The sequence below is a fragment of the Amblyraja radiata genome, chromosome 5 (genome assembly GCF_010909765.2).
Source record: "Amblyraja radiata isolate CabotCenter1 chromosome 5, sAmbRad1.1.pri, whole genome shotgun sequence".
NCBI classification, from domain to species: Eukaryota; Metazoa; Chordata; class Chondrichthyes; order Rajiformes; family Rajidae; genus Amblyraja; species Amblyraja radiata.
In genome coordinates this window covers 102,282,985-102,305,325 of record NC_045960.1, presented here as the reverse complement: position 1 = coordinate 102,305,325, position 22,341 = coordinate 102,282,985, and the positions used below count along the sequence as shown (strand labels likewise).

General features: G+C 46.6%; 1 protein-coding gene across 8 annotated transcripts in view; it reads right to left on the bottom strand.

Moving 5' to 3' along the window:
- Positions 1 to 22,341, bottom strand: part of fam135a (family with sequence similarity 135 member A) — a 127,051-nt gene that overhangs the window by 70,526 nt on the left and 34,184 nt on the right. For all 8 annotated transcript variants that reach the window (XM_033021902.1, XM_033021901.1, XM_033021898.1 and 5 more), the window contains 2 exons: positions 13,004 to 13,083; positions 5,176 to 5,315 (listed from right to left, as the gene is read on the bottom strand). In XM_033021902.1, coding sequence (XP_032877793.1) covers positions 5,176 to 5,315; positions 13,004 to 13,083 — 220 coding nt within the window. The remainder of the gene's footprint in view (positions 1 to 5,175; positions 5,316 to 13,003; positions 13,084 to 22,341) is intronic.

Below are 22,341 nucleotides of genomic sequence, written 5' to 3'. Positions count from 1 at the left end.
GTGTTCTCGGACCAGGAAAGATCTTCAGAGATGTGCACGCCCAGGAATTTGAAGTTCTTGACCCTTTCAACAATCGACCCGTTGATATAAATGGGTCTGTGGGTCCCCCTCCTACTCCTTCCAAAGTCCACAATCAGTTCCTTGGTTTTGCTGGTGTTGAGGGCCAGGTTATTGGGCTGGCACCATATGGACAGTTGCTCGATCTCCCTTCTATATTCTGACTCATCCCCATCAGTGATACACCCCACAATAGTGGTGTCGTCAGCAAACTTGATGATGGAGTTTGCACTGTGGTTGGCTACGCAGTCATGGGTATAGAGTGAGTACAGCAGGGGGCTGAGCACGCAGCCTTGAGGTGCTCCCGTGCTGATTGTTATCGAGGCTGACACATTTCCACCAATACAAACAGACTGTGGTCTGTGGATGAGGAAGTCGAGGATCCAGTTGCAGAGGGATGCGCAGAGACCCAGTTCTGCGAGTTTGGTAACCAGTTTGGAGGGGATGATTGTGTTGAATGCCGAGCTGTAATCGATGAATAACAGCCTGACATATGAGTTTTTGTTGTCCAAGTGATCCAGTGCGGAGTGGAGGGCCAGCGAGATCGCATCCACCGTTGATCTGTTGTGGCGGTAAGCGAACTGCAGTGGGTCCAGGTTTTTGTCGAGGTAGGAGTTGATTTGCTCCATGATCAGCCTCTCAAAGCACTTCATCACCACCGGCGTTATTGCCACTGGTCGATAGTCATTGAGGCACGCCACCTTACTCTTCTTGGGCACCGGTATAATTGATGCCCTTTTAAAGCAGGTGGGGACCTCAGACCTCAGAAGTGAGAGGTTGAAAATGTCCGTAAAAACTCCCGCCAGTTGGTCCGCACAGGTTTTTAGAACACGACCGGGTATACCATCAGGACCAGGTGCTTTTCGGGGGTTCACCCCTCTGAAGGATTTCCTGACGTCGGCCTCTGTGACAGACTGAAATGCCATCACAGCGAATGGGGGAATCGGGAAGGCACATCAGTATTCTCCCTGTCAAAGCGTGCATAAAACGCATTGAGCTCGTCAGGGTGTGATGTTTCACCGACATTCGAGCTGCCTCCTGGTTTCGCCTTGTAGGAGGTGATTGCATTCAGGCCCCGCCACAGTTGCCGAACATCTGTCTCATCCTCCAGTTTGGAGCAGAAGTCCCTTTTGGCCTTTTTGATGGCCTTACCAAGGTCGTATCTGGACTTCATGTAGGCCACTGTATCATCGGACATAAATGCCCTGTGTCTGGACTTTAGAAGAATGCGGATCTCAAAGTTCATCCAAGGTTTCTGATTGGGAAATGCCTCGGGGTAAGACGTCTGGTGTTTGTTGACCACGGCGTGCAGCTCCTCCAGTGCCAGACGGACGTCTGCCTGGGGGGGGATGTAGACCGCGGTCAGGATAATGGAGGTGAATTCCCTTGGGAGGTAGAAGGGACCGCCAGATGTTCGAGGTGTGGAGAGCAGGAGTTGGACAGGACTGCCACGTCGGAACACCACGCAGAGTTGACCATGAGGCAGACGCCCCCTCCTCTCCCTTTCCCAGATGCCAGGGTACGGTCCATACGATGGATGGAGAACCCTTCAGGCTGGACCGCTGAGTCTGGGGAGCTGTGGGTGAGCCATGTCTCTGTGAAACAGAACACAGAGCATTCCCTCAGCTCCCTTTGATAAAGCAGTTTTGCCCTTAAGTCCTCCACTTTATTTTCAAGGGACTGTACATTAGCCAGTAGGATAGTAGGGAGAGGGGGCCGAAGTCCCCTGCGCTTCATTCTGACCTGGAGTCCTGCCCGTCGGCCACGTTTCCGGACACAATGGAGGCTTCCCCTTTGTTTCCAGGTACTGTACTTGCTGGACCTTCCCTCAGACGGCAGCTCCAGCTCCGTAACGAACGGGGGTTCCTTCAAAGCCGGCAACTCCAGCTCCGTTGTTCCTGGGAGATCCAGCCCGTCGGCTCTGGGGGTCATCCTGGGGTCTCCAGGTACCGTACCTGGGATCCTCAGTCGGGTCTGGAGTTCCACAGCCAGCGTGGGAAAGTTTAAAGTCCGGGGTTCCCGCAGCTGCGGGAGATCGCGAAATTGCGAGAGCCTTGAGGTGCTCAAGCAGCTTGTCCGAAACGTCACCGATTTCTGCCGTTTTTCTGATCCAGGTAAGTTGTTGGAAGTTGTAGTTGAGCCTTTTATTTTCCGGAGCTCCGCAAAAGTCGCTGCAGGCAGGCGCCATCTTGCTCCAGCCAATCTCATTTTCTAATTAGCTTAATTAATTAATATGCAACTTTTGGCACTGACGAGTTGAGATTTCCTTCTCAATTATATTATATTTTATCTAAATCTGTGCCAAATTTCAAGTAATTCCCAGACATGGGTCACAAAAATTAAATTCTGGACACATTTTCGATGCTCGGCCCACAGCCTAATTGGCCGGCGGTTCATTCTACAGCAAGACAATGATCCCAAACATACTGCTAAAGCAACAAAGGGGTTTTTCAAAGTTAAAAATGGTATATTCTTCAGTGGCCGTCACTCACCCGGTCTGTACACAATTGAGCATGCCTTTTACATGCTGATGAGAAAATTGAAGGGTCTAGCTAAAGATGGCTGCAATACAGGCCTGGCAGTGCATCACCAGAGAAGACACACAGCAACTAGTGATGTCCATGAATCGCAGACTTCAAGTAGTCATTGCATGCAAAGGATATGCAACAAAATACTAAACATGACTACTTTCATTTACATGACAGTGATATGTGCCAAACATTATGGTGCCCTGAAAATGGGGGGGGGGGGGGGGGGGGGAACACTATGTATAAACACTGCTGTAATTTCTACATGGTGAAACCAAAATGTATAAAAATGGTCTTTATTAAAATCTGACAATGTGCACTTTAACCACATGTGATTTTTTTTCTATTACAAATCTCAAATTGTGGAGTACAGAGGCATATAAATAAATTATGGGTCTTTGTCCCAAACATTATGGAGGGCACGGTAGTTTGCACGAAGAAGATGAGCAGACGTGGAATTTCCATCATTAAAAGAACCAGAAGTATTTCCACTTAACAGTTGCTTATTTTCCCCATGTAAGAAGTTATAGTATTAATCCTTGTGTCACCACTCACTGCATTTCATATCCAGTGTCTTTCTTACCAACATGATTTCCATTGATAACATCAACCAAAGATAATGGATCAAGTTTTATTGTTTGATAAACTCCAGTCCTACATTGCACCAATGCTCTCAATCGCTCCTTCCTAAAAGCGTGTTTCTCAATTACATTGTCATACTGTACACATTTGGTCTGTCATACATGTGCTAACATAGAAAAATGTCCAATTGAGGCCCATACCCATGACAACTTTCTCCCTCGTCTCCAAAATTCTGAAATCTGCCGTCTTTGTCTCCATCCTGAACTAAATATCTACTTAACTTCTGAAAGTTCGATTATTCTTTTAGATATTGCATTTCATTTATTAAAAATCTTAAGTGCAAGAAGTTTTGCCTCATCTCTCCATCTACACATATCTCCTGCACTATCCTCGTTGCCTTACAATCAGAGCATGGAAACAGGCTGTCTGGTCCACTAAGTCTATGCCAAAACACAAGCAGTCATTTACACTAATCCAATACGGATCTGATTTTATTTTCCCCATATTCCCACCAACTACCCCGCCCTCTCCCCAGAGTCTACCACTCACCTACACACAAGGGGCAATTTTCACTGGCTAATTAATCTGCAACCCGCAACTCTTTGGGATATGGAAGAAACTTGAACTCGCAGGAGGAAACCTATGCAGTTACAGAGAGAATGCACAAACTCCACACACTTAAATCTGGGTTGATGGAGCTGTGAGGCAGTAGCTCTACTGGCTGCACCACTATGTTGCTTTTTCTTCATTAAATTACCTACAAATTTAATCAGGATAGAATTGAATGAATCCTGGCTATTCTGTTCTAACTCGTGCTGCATGTGAGTTGCAACAACAGCCATGTCAACTGGACCATGCGGTGGGTATCGAAGGGCTTGCTGGTTCACCTTGCGAGTGGGGGGTGGTTTGGAAGCCGGGTCAATAAGCGTCAATAAACACGTCTAACAGTGACAGTCACTGAAAGTAAGCATGCAGGTAAAGCAGGCAGTGCAAAAAAGCTAATGGCATGTTGGCCTTCATTGCGAGAGGATTTGAATCAAGAGCAAGGAGGTCCGACTGTAGTTGTACAGGGCCCTAGTGAGAACACCTGGAGTATTGTGTGCAGTTTTGGTCTCCTAATTTGAGGAAGGACATTATTGCTATATAGAGAGTGCAGCTTAGGTTCACCAGGTTAATTCCTGGGATGGCAGGACTGACATATGATGAAAGAATGGCTCTACAGGGATTGTATTCACTGGATTTTAGAAGAATGAGGAGGGATCTAATAAAAATATATAAAATTCTTAAGGGATTGGACAGGCTAGATACAGGAAACATATTCCCGATGTTGGGGGAATCCAGAATCAGGGGTCACTTTAAGAATAAGTGGTAGGCCATTTACGACTAAGATGAGGAAAACCTTTTTCACCTAGAGAGCTGTGAATCTGCGGAATTATCTGCCACAGAAGGCAGTGGAGGCCAATTCACTGGCTGTTTTCTAGAGAGAGTTAGATTTAGCTCTTAGGGCTAATGGAATTAAAGGATATGGGGGAAGCATCGAAAAGCAGGAACGGGGCACTGATTTTGGATGATCAGCCATGATCATATTGAATGGCGGTGCTGGCTCGAAGGGCCAAATGGCCTCCTGCACCTATTTTCTACTATTAAGTAACTAATTATCCAAGTTCGGAATTAATTTATCATTGAGTGTTCCCATTATTGTTGGATGCATGAATGACATTCCATACTCACCCAAGATTAATTCTGTTTCCTTTTCTCAAATAGTTTCATGGCCATTTTGGCCAAATCCTCTATAATATATCCCATATGTCGCTTTTCCTTAACTTACTGCATAGAGCTCATGACTAAACATTATATGAATCTCATATAATAAAATGTCATTGTTGGACAACATCATTAAAAAAAACTTATAATTCGTATTATTGCTAGTATTTATTAAAACAATCTAGCTTTTCAATATTGTGATTTTAAATGTTAAATAGCATCTGAAATTAAATTGATTGTTTACCTTTTTGCTATCAAGCAACATTTTAATTTTGAGGAGTAACACATCATTAACAACAATCTCTTCATTTTTATAAAGAATCTGAAAGGTTTTACTGCAGGCTGTACAATCTTGGACCGTGGCAGGAAAGGCAAGTTCAGAAGCTGGAAAATAAAATAAAAAGTATATCAACCAGCAAGTTTTACAAAGCAGCAAGACAATATTCAAGTATAGCGAGACACGTGTTATTGAGTTAAACAAAGAACAGCTCACACGGGACTGGGGAGGGTTCTCCCAAAGTTCTATATATCTGCCCCCTCACATCCACCAACAGGGATTGAGCCGGAGGAAATCGGCACCCTGCAACGACTGGGAGACGTCAGTAACCGTGAACAGCCAGGTAAAATGGCAGGAGTCAAAGATGAGCGGGATCGTGTGAACCCCATAAGTCCGTATGGAGCTGCCATTTTCTGCGATTAACGAGGGCCTCCGCTTCCTGGAACGAGTGTCGACCCCCGATGGGGGCAAAGCACTAACTCCCGACCCCATATCAACGAGGAACAGTCGTCCCGAATACGGTCCCAAGAATAGAGGTGGTGTATCTGGCCGACCGTCAGCGATTACTGGCGACTGGCCCCGGCATTTCCTGGAAACGTACAGGGCGGGCGGCATTGACGGGCCGCGGAACCCCAGCATTGATGATAGTAACACCACTTCCCTTTACCGGCCTCACCTGGGACCGGCGGCGCAGCCAAACTCCCGGTGGATATAGGGCCTGGTCGCTGGGCCTTCCAACACACTGCCTACACCCGATCAAGCGAACCGCCGCCCTGCTGCTTGCAACAGCTCATTCGCACGTTCCACTAGCTACAGGGGGACTTTAAAATTCTCACCCGCGAGGAGCAGGCGGATGTGGTCCGGCATCTGCTCCAGAAAGGCGTGTTCAAACAGGGGACAGGGCTGATCACCGTCCATTAGTGTGAGCATTTCGCTCATGAGCACCGACGGCTTGCGATCATCGAGCCCGCCCATGTGCATGAGCCGTGCTGCTCGATCCCGGCGGATAAAAGTGGCCTAACCACCGGGTGGCGCCACACAAGGAGACTTTTGTTCTCAAAAGGAATTTTAAATTGACTATATTTTAATATAACATACAAGAAATGTGTAATGCTGTAGTTGTTTCTTTAATGAAAGATATATATTTCTTTCTACCCATGAGAGTATCTGATTGCTTCAAATTTGAAAGCTATTTTCTTTTTAGTGCTGATAAACAGCAGCTGCTTTTGACAGTAATATCCTTTATTAGCCAGGAAGTGGAGAAAATTGTAGAATTGCAACAGCAGAGAAGGAGCCTTTTCATCTCATCACATCCATGCTGACTCTTGGTATAACTAATCAATCAATCCTATTACCCTGGTATTTCCCATTAGTCCACGAAACTATTCTCACTCAATTCCCTTTTGATGTCCTTGATTAATTCTGTTTCCACGATCGTTGCACACAGAGGAAACAAGTTATTAAATAGTATTTGCATAAATCAAGCAGAAGGGGGAGGTTACCAACGACATTGGAAGAAATGGGCATGATGATGTGCAGAAGGAATATATAGTTAAGCAATAGGGTAAATAGCAAGCCTCAAGGGTTGTAATCTCTCCTATGACGTGATAACAATGGTAGTAGGCTAGTACGAGTTGGACTAGGTGAATAAGGCAAATTAATGCATGGCTGAGGAGAAGGTGCAGGAAGGAGGGTTCAGATTCTTGGACCATTGACAACTCTTCTGGGTCAGAGGTGACCTGTACAAGAGTGGCTGGCTGCACCTGAAGAGGAGAGGGGGAGGGGAGGGCAATATCATGGAGATGTGCTACTGCTACGTGGAAGGGTTTAAACCAGTATGTCAGGAAGATGGGATCCTAAGTGGTAGTCATTGAATGATACAGCGTGGAGAGAGGCCCTTCAGCCCAACTTGCCCACACCAGCTAACATGTCCCAGCTACACTAGTCCCACCTGCCTGCATTTGGTCCATATACCTCCAAACCTGCCCTATCCATGTACCTGTCTAACCGTTTCTTAAACGTTGGAATAGTCCCTGCCTCGACTACCTCGGATAGCTTGTTTCATACACCCACCACCCTTTGAGTGAAAAAGTTACACATCAGATTTCAATTAAATCATTTCCCCTTCACCTTAAACCTATGTCCACTGGTCCTCGATTCACCTACTCAGGGCACGAGCGCATCTGTGCATCTAGCCGATTTTTTCTCCTCATGATTCTATGCACCTCTATAAGATCATCCTCCTGCAATAGACAATAGGTGCAGAAGTAGGCCATTCGGCCGTTCGAGCCAACACCGCCATTTAATGTGATCATGGCTGATCATCTCCAATCAGTACCCCGTTCCTGCCATCTCCCCATATCCCCTGACTCCGCTATTTTTAAGTGCCCTATCTAGCTCTCTCTTGAAAGCATCCAGAGAACCTGCCTCCACCGCCCTCTGAGGCAGAGAATTCCACAGACTCACCACTCTCTGTGAGAAAAAATGTTTCCTCGTCTCCGTTCTAAATGGCTTACTCCTTATTCTTAAACTGTGGCCCCTGGTTCTGGACTCCCCCAACATTGGGAACATATTTCCTGGCTGTAGCGTGTTCAAACCCTTAACAATCCAAGGATTCCAAGCACTCCGAGGAGCAGGGCCGGATTTATCTACAAGCTAGACAAGCTTAAGCTCAGGGCTTCGAGGTCTAGGGGGGCCTCGCAGAGCCGGATTCACCACCAGGCTTCATAGGATGAAGCCTAGGGCCTCGAAATCTAGGGGGCCTCCGGCCAAGGCAGGATGCCTACCGCTCAACTCTGGGCGGCCCCCCTCACTATCTCTCTCTCTCCATCTCCCCTTGCTATCCTTGTCCGGGCCGCCGGGCTCCGCTCGCTCCTCATCCGCCGGCACGGCAGGCCGCCTTGCACATGCGCATTGCTGCGGCCTGTACGTCCTCCCCCTGCACATGCGCACAACCACGGCCAGCACATCACCAGCCGCCCTGCGCATGCGCACTGCAACTGGTCGGCGCTGGGCACTTTCTCCCTCGCTTTGAATTGTGGGAGATTTGGCTCCATGGCTGTCCGGTCGCTGCCTCGCCGGCAGCGCTGAAAACCAACACGGAGGGGACCTCACAAGTGGAACAGCTTAGGGCCTCTCTTCATCTAAATCCGGCCCTGCCAAGGAGAGTCCCAGCCGACTCAACCTCTCCACTCTAGTCCTGGCAACATCCTCGTAAATCTTCTTTGTACCCATTCTAGCTTGACAACATCTTTCCAATAACATGGTGCCCGGAACAGAACACAATACTCCAAATGCAGCCTCACCAACGTCTTATACAACTGCAACATGACCTCCCAACTTCTATACTTAATACTCTGACTGATGAAAGCCAATGTGCCAAAAGCCTTTTTGACCTCCCCATCTACCTGCAATCCCATCGTCAGGGAATTATGCACCTGCACTCCTAGATCCCTCTGCTCTACAACACTCCCCAAAGCCCTACCATTCACTGTGTAGGTCCTGCCCATGTTAGACTTCCTCACATTTCTGCCTGATGAGAAAGTTGAGGCAAATATTGAGGTTAAAGCAAGAGGTCGAGCAAGTTCAATAGGCAGGTCAGAGACCAACAGGATAGATCTGAAGAATTAAAATTGATTTGAACTGATGGCATGGATATGGACATGGGATTCTGTTGCAGCTGGTGAAAAAGGTGATGGGTGATATGCTGAATGTGGAGGCTATTCGGGTGAAGGGAATCTTTTTCAGTTCTGCCTGGGAGGAGGAGGGTGAGAGCAAAAGTCCAGGAAATGGATTATAGTTCCATCTTGCAAAATAGTTCTATCTTGCACACTAGGGACAATTTACTTACAGAAACCAATTAACCTACAAACCTGCACATCTTTGGAATCTGGGAGGAAACAGGAGCACCCAGAGAAAACCCACGCAGTCACAGGGAGGATGTACAAACTCCATATAGACAATACCTATAGTCAGGATCAATCCCCAGTCTCTGGTGCTATAGTCATAGACTCATAGAGCGATACAGTGTGGAAACAAGCCCTTTGGCCCAACTCGCCAACAATGTCCCACCTACACTAGTCCCACTTGCCTGTGCTGGGTCTATATCCCTCCAAACCCGTCCTATCCATGTACCTGTCTAACTGTTTCTGAAACGATGGGATAGTCCCAGCCTCAACTACCTCCTCCGGCAACTTGTTCCATACACCCACCACCCTTTGTGTGAAAAAGTTACCCATTGGATTATTAAATCTTTTCCCCATCACCTTGAACCTATGTCCTCTAGTCCTCGATTACCCTACTCTGGGCAAAAGACTGTGCATCTACCCGATCTATTCCTCTCATGATTTTGTATACCTCTATAAGATCTCCCCTCATCCTCCTGCGCTCCATGGAATAGAGATCCAGCCTACTCAACCTCTCCGTATATCTCACACCCTCTAGTCCTAGCAACATCCTTGTAAATCATTCTGAACCCTTTCTGAACTCCCTGCCATGGATGCCCTCCACCGAAAACGGTGTCTGAAACGGGCTGGGAAGATCATTAAAGACCCCTCCCACCCCAACCATGGACTGTTTGCCCTCCTCCCATCAGGGAGGCGGTACAGGAGCCTCAGGTCTCGTACCAGTAGGATGAGGAACAGCTTCTACAATTATACCGTCGCATTGCTGAACTCGGAGTCCCGCCGATAGATTCCTCCGGTCCCTCCGTCCCCATTGTTTAATTATTCTGTATTTTTGATTATTCTGTATCCTCTTTTTTTTTAAATTTCTATATTGCACTACTACTACGGACTGACGCAAAACTGCATTTCGTTGTACCCATACTCAGTATTTGTGCAATGACATTAAAGTTGAATTGAATTGAATTGAATTGACAATATCTTTCCTATAATATGGCACCCAAAACTGAACACAATATTCTAAATGCGGTCTCACCAACGTCATATACAACTGCAACATGACCTCCCAACTTCTAAACTCAATACTCTGATTGATGAAGGCCAAAGTGCCAAAAGCCTTTTTGACCACCTTATCTACCTGTGACTCGACCTTCAAGGAATCATGCACCTGTATTCCTGGATCCCTCTGCTCTACAACACTACCCAGAGGCATATAATTTACTGTGTTGCTCCTGCCCTTGTTCGACATCCCAAAATGCAACACCTCACACTCTTCTATATTAAATTCCATCAACCATTCCTCCCGCCCACCTGGCCAATCGATCCAGATCCTGCTGCAATCTTTCACAACCATCTTCACTATCTGCAAGACTACTAACTTTTCTATCAGCAAACCTGCTAATCTTGCCCTGTATGTTCTCATCCAAATCATTGATGGAGAAGACAAACGGTAATGGGCCCAACACCGAACCCCGAGGCACACCACTAGTGACAGGCGTCCAGTCTGAGAAGGAATCTTCCACCATCACCCTCTGCTTCCTTCCATGGAGCCAATTTGCTATCCATTCGGCTATCTCTCCTTGGATCCCACGCGATCTAACCTTCCAGAGCAGCCTACCTTGCGGAACCTTGTTGAACGCCTTACTGAAGTCCATGTACACAGCATCTACAGCTCTGCCCTCAACGACCTTTTTGGTCGCGTTTAAAAAAAAAATCTGATTTGTGAGACATGACCTATCACGTACAAAACCATGTTGACTATCCCGAATCCGCCCTTGCCCAATCAAATCCCCCAGAATACTCTCCAGTAACTTACCAACTACAGATGTTATGCTCACCGGCCTATAGTTCCCAGCATTTTCCTAGCAGGCCTTCTTGAAACGAGGCACAACATTTGCCTCCCTCCAGTCTTCCGGCACCTCTCCTGTATTTGAGGACGACTCGTAAATTTCAATCAGGGCTCCGCAATTTCCACTCTAGTTTCCCGCAATGTCCTCGGATATATCTGATCAGGCTCTGGAGATTTGCCTACCTTCAAACACGACAGTAACCCTGAGTGCTCTCAAAACACTTCCAGTGACTGCTCCAATTTCCACCGTCCTACTGTCTTTCTCCTCCATAAATACAGAGGAGAAATACTCATTTCGTACCTTGCACATCTCCTGTGGTTCCACACAGAGGTGATTCCTGAGAGGTCCCATTCTCTCTCTAGTTACCTTTTTTCCTCTTATCATATATCACAATGTTGGAAAAAAATTGTCTGTCTTCTTGCTGACGTCCCCCCCACTTTGGCCCTGCGAAGAGCGAGGGAGTATTGTGTTCGGGATCCAGCTCCCCTGTGATGACGCCCCCCCCCCCCCTCAAACTCTACCCCCCTCCCTCTCTGCCCCCCATGCCTCCCGTGGGGGCTACGGGTGCGCTGGGGGAGCAGACCCAACTGGTCTGCACTTGTGTATTTATAAAATCTTTTGGGATTGTCCTTAATGCTACCCGTCAGCTATCTCCTGACCCATTTTTCCCCTTCTGATATCCTTTTTTAGTTTACTCCTTAGTTCCAGAAACTCCTCCAGGGAAGCACTTGATCCCGGCTGCCTATACCTGTCCTATGCATCCTTCCTGTTTTTGACTAATGTCTCAATTTTCCTCGTCAGCCAAACTTCCTTATGTTTGCCTGCTTTGCCCTTCACTCTAACGGGAACGTACACTTTTAAAAACATCCCACTTGGCCGATGTCCCTTTCCCCTCAAATAACCTGCTCCAGTCCGAGACCTTCCCTCATACCCTCAAAGTTGGCCTTACCAGAGTTGAGCATTTTAACATGTGGACCCAGTCCGTCCCTATCCATAACTATCTTAAACCTAATCGAACTGTGGTCACTGGTTCCAAAAGTCTCCTCCACACACACTTCATTAACATACCCTTCCCAATTTCCCAATACTAGACCCAGCGTTGGACTCTCACGTGTGGCGGCATCTACATACCGCTTAAGAAAACGCTCCAGAACACTTTTGAGGAATTGCACCCCATCTAAACCAGCCACGCTATGATTTTCCCAGTCTATATTTGGAAAGTTAATGCAGCAACTTTCCCAATATAGACTGGGATCACATTGGTGAAAATGTTTGGTTTTAGCTAATAACGAAACGTTCGTTTTCTGGGACACCAAACCTTTTAGTATCCACCACAACGTACGTTTGTGTTTATGATGTGTAACGCGCGTTGCAGTGTCCACTCAGATGGATGAAGTATTCTACTACATGATCAGGCGAATGAAGTGGAAACGGTGTTTGGAACTTTATTTTTCCATGTGGTATTCATCAACATAGAAAGGAATAAGAAATGCATGCACTTACTGTGCCAACCAGGTCACTGGTGGACACCACACGACAACCGTTACACAAAATGAATGTGTGTCTTCTGATGCCATTGTCATTAATATGCTATCTTTTCTTATATTTTTTGTTGATACTATGCTAGTCATGAACTCGATAAAGTACTAGTCAGCATTTTTGAAGAAATTAGAAATATAACTCCCTTTGTCACATTTTTCTGTGCAGTATTGTAAAACGACACATATGGAAAATATGATATGCTTTCAAAATAAATCCATGTACTTATTATTTAAGTGTCAAAATAGCAAGGCATCATTAAAAATGTTAGCCTCTGACCACGTAGCACGAAGATAGAATCCTTGCGTCAAAGAGGTATTAAGATATAAAAAGTCTTGGGCAACGCTCTTTGAGTAGCTATCTATTAAGACTTCAGAGTTTCTTTGGCCTTCGAAGGTCGTTCTATGTCATGCTCATATCATGCTTTGTTGTAATTTGGGATAAACCATTTTGAACACTTCAATCATAATTTACAATTTGAAAGCATTTATAGCTGTTTCCTACCTGCTGGATTCAGTAGACTTGCCTCCAATTTGTGAGGAACTCTGGGAGGCAGCTTCATTATTGCACGGATCTGGTAAAACCTGCAGGAGTAAATTATATGTTCTGTAAAAATGTGAGTACATACAGGAATCAGTATTAATTAATTAACTACAGAATGAGTGAAGAAACTTTAATTGGATTTTATCATTAGGTACTCAATCATAATTTCCAATTTGAAAATCTGTATCATGCAGTTTAATAATCAGAAAATGGAAAAATATAATTTCTTCTTGAAATGTAGCACTCCAACTAGACCCCTTACTTTGTAGCATACACATCTATACTTACAGTGCCCTCCATAATGTTTGGGACAAAGACCCATCATTTATTTATTTGCCTCTGTACTCCACAATTTGAGATTTGTAATAGAGAAAAAAAAATCCAAAAAAAAATCACATGTGGTTAAAGTGCACATTGTCAGATTTTAATAAAGGCCATTTTTACACATTTTGTTTTCACCATGTAGAAATTACAGCAATGTTTATACATAGCCCCCCCCCCCATTCCAGGGCACCATAATGTTTGGGACACAGCAATGTCATGTAAACGAAAGTAGGCATGTTTCGTATTTTGTTGCATATCCTTTGCATGTAACGACTGCTTGAAGTCTGCGATTCATGGACATCACCAGTTGCTGGGTGTCTTCTCTGGTGATGCTCTGCCAGGCCTGTATTGCAGCCATCTATAGCTTATGTTTGTTTTGGGGGCTAGTCCCCTTCAGTTTTCTCTTCAGCATATAAAAGGCATGCTCAATTGGGTTCAGATCGGGTGATCTTGGCCACTCATTCATTTATTATGCTAATACCATGAGCAGTTGTATCATCAATGAAGATAAGTGAGCCAGTCCTTTCAGCAGCCATACATGCCAGGCCATAACACCCCCATCACTGTGTTTCACAGATGAGGTGGTATGCTTTGCATCTTGGGCAGTTCCTTCTCTCCTCCATACTTTGCTCTTGCCATCACTCTGATATAAGTTAAACTTCATCTCATCTGTTCACAAGAACTTTTTCCAGAACTGTGGTTGCTCTTAAGTACTTCTTGGCAAACTATAACCTGGCCATCCTTTTGTGGCTAATCAGTGGTTTGCATCTTGCAGTGTAGCCTCTGTATTTCTGTTCATGAAGTCTTCAGCGGACAGTGGTCATTGACAAATCCACACTTGTTCAGAAGACGGTTTCTGATCTGTCGGACAGATGTTTGGGAATTTTTCTTTATAATAGAGAATTCTTCTGTCATCAGCTGTGGAGGTCTTCCTTGGCCTGCCAATCCCTTTGCGATTAGTAAGCTCACCAGTGCTCTCTTTCTTCTTAATGATGTTCCAAACAGTTGATTTTGGTAAGCCTAAGGTTTGGCTAATAGTAAGATTAAACGAGAACTTACCAGTTTGAAGTTTGATCTTTATTTTATGAGGAGTTACGATGAGGGATTACGTGAAGAGCCCGTCAGCCCGCATGCGCATCAACGTTCAAAGCAGCGGTGTGGATTCAAGATTCAAGATACATTTAATTGTCACATGTGCCAGATGGCACAGTGAAATGAAATTCCCATACAGCCATACAATAAAAATAAAGAACACACACTATAGAATTTGACATAAAACATCCCCACACAGCAGAATCAAAGTTTCCCACTGTGTGGGAAGGCACCAAAGTCAGTCTTCTTCCTCCACTGTTCCTCGTGGTCATGGCCTCCCCAAGCCCTCCGCAGTTGCAGCTACGGGCGGCCCGATGTCCAGGACCGCTCGCCGGTGTGATACAAGTCCGACGTCGGGGCTGCGGGACGTCCTCAGCGGCGTGGATACCAGAGTCGGCCCCCTCCTACCGGAGTCGGCGGCTCCCAAAGTCCGTAGGCCGCGCCGGGTGGAGACTGCTGCTGTAGGCCCTCTGCAAGGCGCCCCAGGACTCCACGATGTTGTTCAGCGCCGCCCGCGTTATAAGCTCTCTGCACCAGAGCTCCACGATGTTGGAGCAGCGGCCCAACGCTCCGGAGCTCCAAACGGCAACCCAGGTAGGCATCGCCCGCTCCGTGGTGACTCCAGCGCTGCCTCGCCGCTGTAGCAGCCCCGGTCCAGTTCCCGGTCCCTGGCAGGAAAGGCCGCTCCGATCCAGCTGGTAGGCCACGAGGTGGGGAGCGAGGACGCGACTCGGAGAAATAGTCGCGTCCCCGCCAGGAAGAGACTGGGAGACGGTTTCCCCCTTACCCTGCCCCCCTCCCCCACATAGAAAAGTAAAAGTTTCCCCCCAAAACAGACTTTGGACTAACTGAAAATTAAAAAAAGATAGAAATGACAGACAGGCTGTAGGCAGAGGCTGCTGCCAGTCACAGTCAATCGGTCACAGACAGGAACCGATTGACCTAAGAATAGTAAGATTCAAGAAACTAGAAATACCAGTTAGCTTTATGAGGAAGGGTTGGGAGTGGAGGGCACGTAATCCCTCATCGTAACTCCTCATAAAATAAAGATCAACTTCAAACTGGTAAGCTCTCGTTTAATCTTACTATTTTACTCCGGTGTCACGTGAGTGACTACGTGAAGATTTTAAAGCTCTGTGACTCAATGCCGTGGAACGAGTCCATGCGTCAAACACAGTATAGTTGACAAATGAAGAATGGAAACTGTTCAGTCATGGCATTCGAACAATAACAATTTAATATAGAAAACAAACAATACAACGGTGGTCACCTCTCTACCCGAGAGGGACTATACAACTGAACTTAAAACTGAATTAGCAAACACGCTCCTTTTCACTAAGGGTTTATTATAAAACTTCTGAAACGTAATCACGACCATCCTGACAAATGACAACTCTCTCGACTTGTATGTTTTGGATCATTATCTTGCTGCAGAATGAACCGCCGGCGAAAGATTTGAGACATTTGTTTGAACTCGAGCAGATAAGATGTTATTTTATGAGGAGTTACGTGCTGAGGACCATCCTGCAGCCGACAGAATCTGGTCTAATGGAACGTCCATGCTTCTTGCTACGGACATCGCAGCAGCCCTGGTGGAATGAGATTTGAATATTTTAGTATCCACACCCGCATGAAATAAAACGAGTTTAAGCCACCTGGAAATGGTCTGAGTAGAAACCCCCTTGTGTGGCTTCTTATGGCTTCAATAATGCCAACTCCGAACCTCTAAGCCCTTTAGTGACTTTAATATATTGTCGGAGGTAACGAACTACACACAACTCGGGATCCACAGGGTATGCCATGAAATGTAATTTAAGTCTGGTCTACTCTGTTTGATGTTGTCATAAACAAAAAAGGTGACCCCACTATCAGAGGTGAGCATCCTATCCATACGCAACTTTTGCAAGGACTGGACCCTCTGAGCTGACACTAAAGCCATCAGCATGACCACCTTGTGCGTAAGCCGGAGTAGAGACAGGGAAGAAGGTGGAGACCATGAGCAAAGTGAATAAAGAACCACCCCTACATCCCACATTTCTGTGTATCTGGGCATAGGAGGGTTTGAATTGAAAACTCCCTTCATGAATTTACACACTAAAGGGTGAGAGCCCACAGACTGGTGTTCTGAGCTTGGTTGCAAGTATGATGACAGCGCACTCCTGGCACTATTCAGAACACTGTGGCTTAATTTCTCATCATGGTATAACTTTGAAATAAACTCCAGAACATCTGTGATGTGCACTTCGTCATACAATATCTCGGACTGTGCACAGAACAATTCCCACTTCCCGATATACAATGCATATTGTTTCTGCATACTGCTTCTCCACGCCGCAGTTAACACATCCACCGTACGATCAGCTAGTCCCAGTCCGAAGAAAGGTCTTCTCAAAACCTGCAAATTAACAAATTCAGCCGATCATGCAGAGGATGTACTTCACCCGAACTGGGGTTAGTCAACAATGACCTGTGTTTAGGCACCTTCCACACAGGTTGTACCACCATGCCAAGAACGAGAGGGTACCATGGCTGAGTGGGCCAGTCAGGGACTACCAGAATGCCAGAGGCAGAGTCCTGCTGAATCTTTTGCAGACAGCGAGTGACGAGGCAGAATGGGGGGAATGCATAGAAAAACATTCCTCCCCAGTGTAGCGAGAACGCGTCTACAGCTACAACCCCTGGGTCTGGTTCCCACAAAACATACTTTGGTAACTGATGGTTTAATCTAGAAGCGAACAAATCCATATCCGGTGTACGATACCTAGAAATAATGTCGTTAAATACTTCAACACCCATTCTGTGTTGTCATTGAATTTACGTGACCTGGTGTCCGCCACTGTGTCCAATCTACCTGGTAGGTAGATTGCTGAAACTCAAATGTTCCGAATAATGCACCAGTGCCAAATGAGGTTAGCCAATTTATCACAGGATACTGACTTGATACCACCCATGTGATTTATGTATGCTACTGCAGTAGTGTTATCTATCTGTAACTGGACATGCAGATGATGTCTGTGTGCACAATAAGCTTTCAGACCATATAAGGCTGCGAGCAACTCCAAATAGTTTACCCCATGCACCTGTAGAAAAGATAGTTCATGCACATTCCATCTGCCACCGTAGCTGGAAACGGTGTCAGTAGCTCCCCACCCCAAAGCACTTGCATCAGTCTGTAATACCACCGAAGGGCTTTCGATTGAAATATTGCCAGAACAATGGTCAAGATTGGCTTTCCACCACTGGAGCTCATCAATTACTTCAACTGATAATTGCATAGCCCTGTCAAAGTGGCCCAAATTATTTTTTAAGTGCTTGCACCATGTCTGTTTGCAATTGTTGATAATGAAGAGGTCCATATTTAGATGCTGGAAATGCAGCACCCAATTTCCCAATTAAACTTGCCACTTGTCGAATAGAAGGCAGCTTCTGTGCAATCATATTGCTGCAGGACTCTATTTACTTCAATCTCTTGCCCTCGGGCAGTCACAAGCAGGTGATTGGAGTTAATAGTAAATCCCAAGTAATCCATGATAGTGGATGGAGTCAACCTGGATTTTACTGGATGGATCAGGAACCCCAACTTTTCAAACACGTTTTGTGGCTGAAACTGCCGAAATAACTAATTCCATAGTTTTGCCTATGATCAGAATGTCATCTAGATAAGCCATCACTATATGTGCTCATAAAAGAGCCAGCGCAGGTTTTAATATTTTTGTGAACAGCCTAGGAGCAGAGGTCAACCCATTAGGCAGTGCTTTAAATTGCCATAACTGCCCCATCCAGTTAAATCTCAGGAACTTTCTGTGTTCCTTGTGAATAGGGACCGAATAATAAGCATCCTTAAGGTCAATACATGCCATATAACATCCCATGGAAATTAACTTTTGGCCGTAACAAAGCTTTCCATTTTGAAATGTTTGTACTGCACAAAAGTGTTTAATTGGGTTAAATCCAATATAATGCGGCACCCCCCATCCTTCTTTTCTCTGGTGAAAATATTGGGCACAAATTGGTGTCTTGTGCCTAGTTTTCTCAATTACCCTTTTTTCACACAGAGTTTCAATTTCAGCCTGAACTACCAAATCATCCCTTTTTGAACGCACAAAGGTACGGCTTGGAACATGCTGTGTGGGTAGCAGCGCGCCGGCAAACTCTATTTTAAACCCGTCAACACTGTGCAATATGAACAAATCAGAAGTTATCCAACGCCACTCATGCAAAAAGAAACGTAACCTACCACCAACATGCGATAATTCTACACCCGGTATGTTACACTGTGAACCAGACCCACCTACCTCCGTGCTAGATGGATTTTTGCCAGTTATTTCCTTCCCGATGTTTGGGGTTTTGGGGTGCTTGTGGTCGGTAGCTGCGCATCTTCATTGTGGGTCGGGTCGGGTCGGTCCTTGTCCTAAAAAAGACTTTGGTTCAATTCTTCCCGACCTCATTGGTTGCACAGCCGGTCTTGTGCTGGGTGAAGAATATGGTTGGTGCCGACGAAACGATGACGACGACGACGGCTTGTTCACTGGTGGAGCACGAAGTAGTCCCACAGCCTTTGCCTCCTCATCGAGGTCTTTTACCTGCCTGGAGAGGTCTTCCCCAAACAGTAAGTTTGGCGGCTGCACATTGCTGGCTTTACACAACCCCGCAAACTTGTGGTTGAGAACGGGACGAATGGCATTCTTGCGAAAGCAATTGATTTCAAAGTGTGCATTGCACAACAATGCCATTGCGTCCCGCTGACCATCCGACAATGTGCCACCGTCCACCGACCTGGCGAAAGCTGTCATTCCCGACCCCAGCAGGTGGAGAATCCTCTGCAGCTTCAATTCTGGGTTTTAATACCAGATATGGTTCCATATGGAACTATTTACAACCGGTACCTTCAGGGACACACAGTTGCTGGGTGCGTGGTACCGCATGGTTGTTTCCATCATAACCTGCTCCTGCAGCTGGTGGGAGACCGGGTAATTAATGCTTACCGCCAGCTCTTCGTTCAGCGGCTCTCCAACAAGCGACGGCACCGCAAATTTGGATATCATGTTTGGCACCTCTGCTTCCCGCGGGTCCCGCACCGGACTCGTCCGCACTCCCATCTTCGGATGGGGAGACGTAATGCAGCCCTGCACCAGGCGCTGCTGCGGGTCCCCGAGCCCCGCTGTGGTACGACTCCCGACCACGGAGCGTACTCTGTTGGAGCATCTTCTCCATAAGATGCTCCACTCGGGAAAGTCGTCCAGCCAACCTTCCCGCTCTGGGAGGCGAATCCAACCGGCCAGACACGTCCGAGTCTACAATCCTGTTGGACTTGCACTTTGCTTTCCCCCGCGGGGTATGCAAAGTGCTATCCTTGGGCACCGAGCCCAAAGTCGCTGGCTGAGCTGTCAGCGACCGCGATGGTGAAACTGACTGCCGACCGCTGACCGTACGGTTCCCACGGTCCTCTGAAGCGGTTCTCCCTGCAGTCTTCCACGACTTCACCCTCACCTTTTCCATGCTGTAACGATAGAACAAAGTTTTTCACCCGCAGACTAAGCTCCTGCACTTACCTGGGGTCTTTTTAAAAGGACCACTGCTGGAGCTGCGCGCCAGCCAGCCAGCCAGCGTGCCATGTGTTTGACGTAATGATGCACATGCGGGTGACAGGCTCTTCACGTAGTCACTTACGTGACTCAGAAGTAAAATCTCTCTAACATTTGTATTCTTGTTTCTCAGTCTCATAATGGCTTCTTTGACTCATTAGCACAGCTTTGGTCTTCATGTTGATAAACAGCAATAAAAGTTTCCAATAGTTATGGAAAGACAGGAGGAAAGACTAGGTGCTCTCTCATACCTACATTAAAGAGGCAATTAAACACGCACCTGAGCAACTACAAACACTTATGAAGCCATGTCCCAAACATTATGGTGCCTTGAAATGGGGGGGGGGGGGGGGGGGGGGGGGGAACAGGGGGGGACCTATGTATAAACAAAGCTGTAATTTCTGCATGGTGAAACCAAAATGTATAAATATACCCTTTAATAAAATCTGACAACGTGCATTTTAACCACATGTGATTTTTCTATTACAAATCTCAGATTGTGGAGTACAGAGGCAAATAAATAAATGATGGGTCTTATATCAGAGTGATGGCAAGAGCAAAGTATAACCATATAACCATATAACAATTACAGCACGGAAACAGGCCATCTCGACCCCTCTAGTCCGTGCCGAACACATAATCTCCCCTAGTCCCATATACCTGCGCTCAGACCATAACCCTCCATTCCTTTCCCATCCATATAACTATCCAATTTATTTTTAATAGTATGGAGGAGAAGTATGGAGGAGAAAATGTAGGATCCACTAAATCTCACGTCCGAAAGTAAAGTACAAGCGACACCAAGCTTTGCCAAACACCTTGTGGTTAGTTTAATCAAATCTCCTCATTGCTCCTCGTGACCAGCTAAGCCTGTTAGTCCGTCTGCTCTTACACAATACACAATACAATTTATTTGTCACTTGAACCTCATAGAGGCTCAAATGAAATGTTGTTTCTGCAGTCATACACACAAGAAAAAAAGACCCAAGACACAACACAATTTACAGACATCCATCACAGCGCATCTCCTCCTCTTGGAGTTCTCTCTCAGCTCTCGACCCTCACGTGGCGCTGCTCGTTACCAGGCAACGGGAACAAGCTGTACCTAAAAACCACGAGGGCATGAAGTCGCCACAGCTCCCCACTTAGCCACCAAGTCACACAAGGTGGCGACTGCCTGGCTTTGTCTTGCCCCATAACGGTCTGGCGGATTGATTTTACGGCCTGATCTCGTTTGGTACTGCAGTGTGGGAGGTCTTTGCAAGAAGTGTTCGTATCCTGTGACTTTGCCTGCTACCGAGCAGTGAGGTTGTCGGTTGGTTCTCGACATATGCTGGCTTTAACCGGTCGACGGATACAGTATCCGTTTTTCTGTTCCGATTGATTGCGAGACTCTTAGGTAGGCGTTGGATGACTTGGTACAGGCCATTGTATGCTTGCTGAAGAGGTCGGCGGACGGCGTCGTGTCGGACCAAAACATGTGTGCAGCTTTGGAGATCAGCAGGCACGTAGATCATTGCAGGTGTTTACCGCGTCGGTGTCGGCCTGAGTAGCTGTGTATGTCGCCGTAATCGACCGACATACCTGTTTGGGTCATACGATCCATCTGTGGGGATTGGTTCGACAAATTCGCCGGGCAGCTTCAGAGTTGTGCTGTAAACCATTTCCTCCGACGAACATCCTAGGTCTGCTTTCACCGCTATATGAATGCTAGCAGAACCAGAGGCAACCGTTCACTCCAGTTCGACGCGTCACCTCCGGCTGCCAGAGCGGCTTTCAACTGGCGATGGAATCGTTCAATCAGGCCGTTCGCTTGTGGATGACACGCCGTCGTTCGAATCCGGTTCGTACCTAAAAGGTTGGTTAGTGTGTGGGCTAGACCACTCCTTGGATCATCCCCCTCGGCTATTGAGGGACAGGGGCGTTGATCTGCCACGGGGTTTCCCGAGATCCCTCTCGGGGTGTGTGTGCTCTCGCTGTGTGATTAAAGACTACTGTTTGAAATTGCCTGCCGTCTGGCCTTTTCCTGACCTCGTCCAGCCCGCTACAACTGGTGACCCCGCCGTTCATCACACGTTGTAATGGATAACAATGCCGTTGCACTTAAACTCCCTACTCTGTGGACCGAAGAGCCTGACATCTGGTTCCAGCAGGGAGAGGCACAATTTGCTGTGCGAGTGATAACTGTGGACGAAACAAAATACTTTTACCTGGTCAGCGCGTTTGACCAAGCGACTGCGAGGCAAGTTAAGCCTTACCATAGAGCCCCCCGTTAACTAACAAATATAGGGGCCTTAA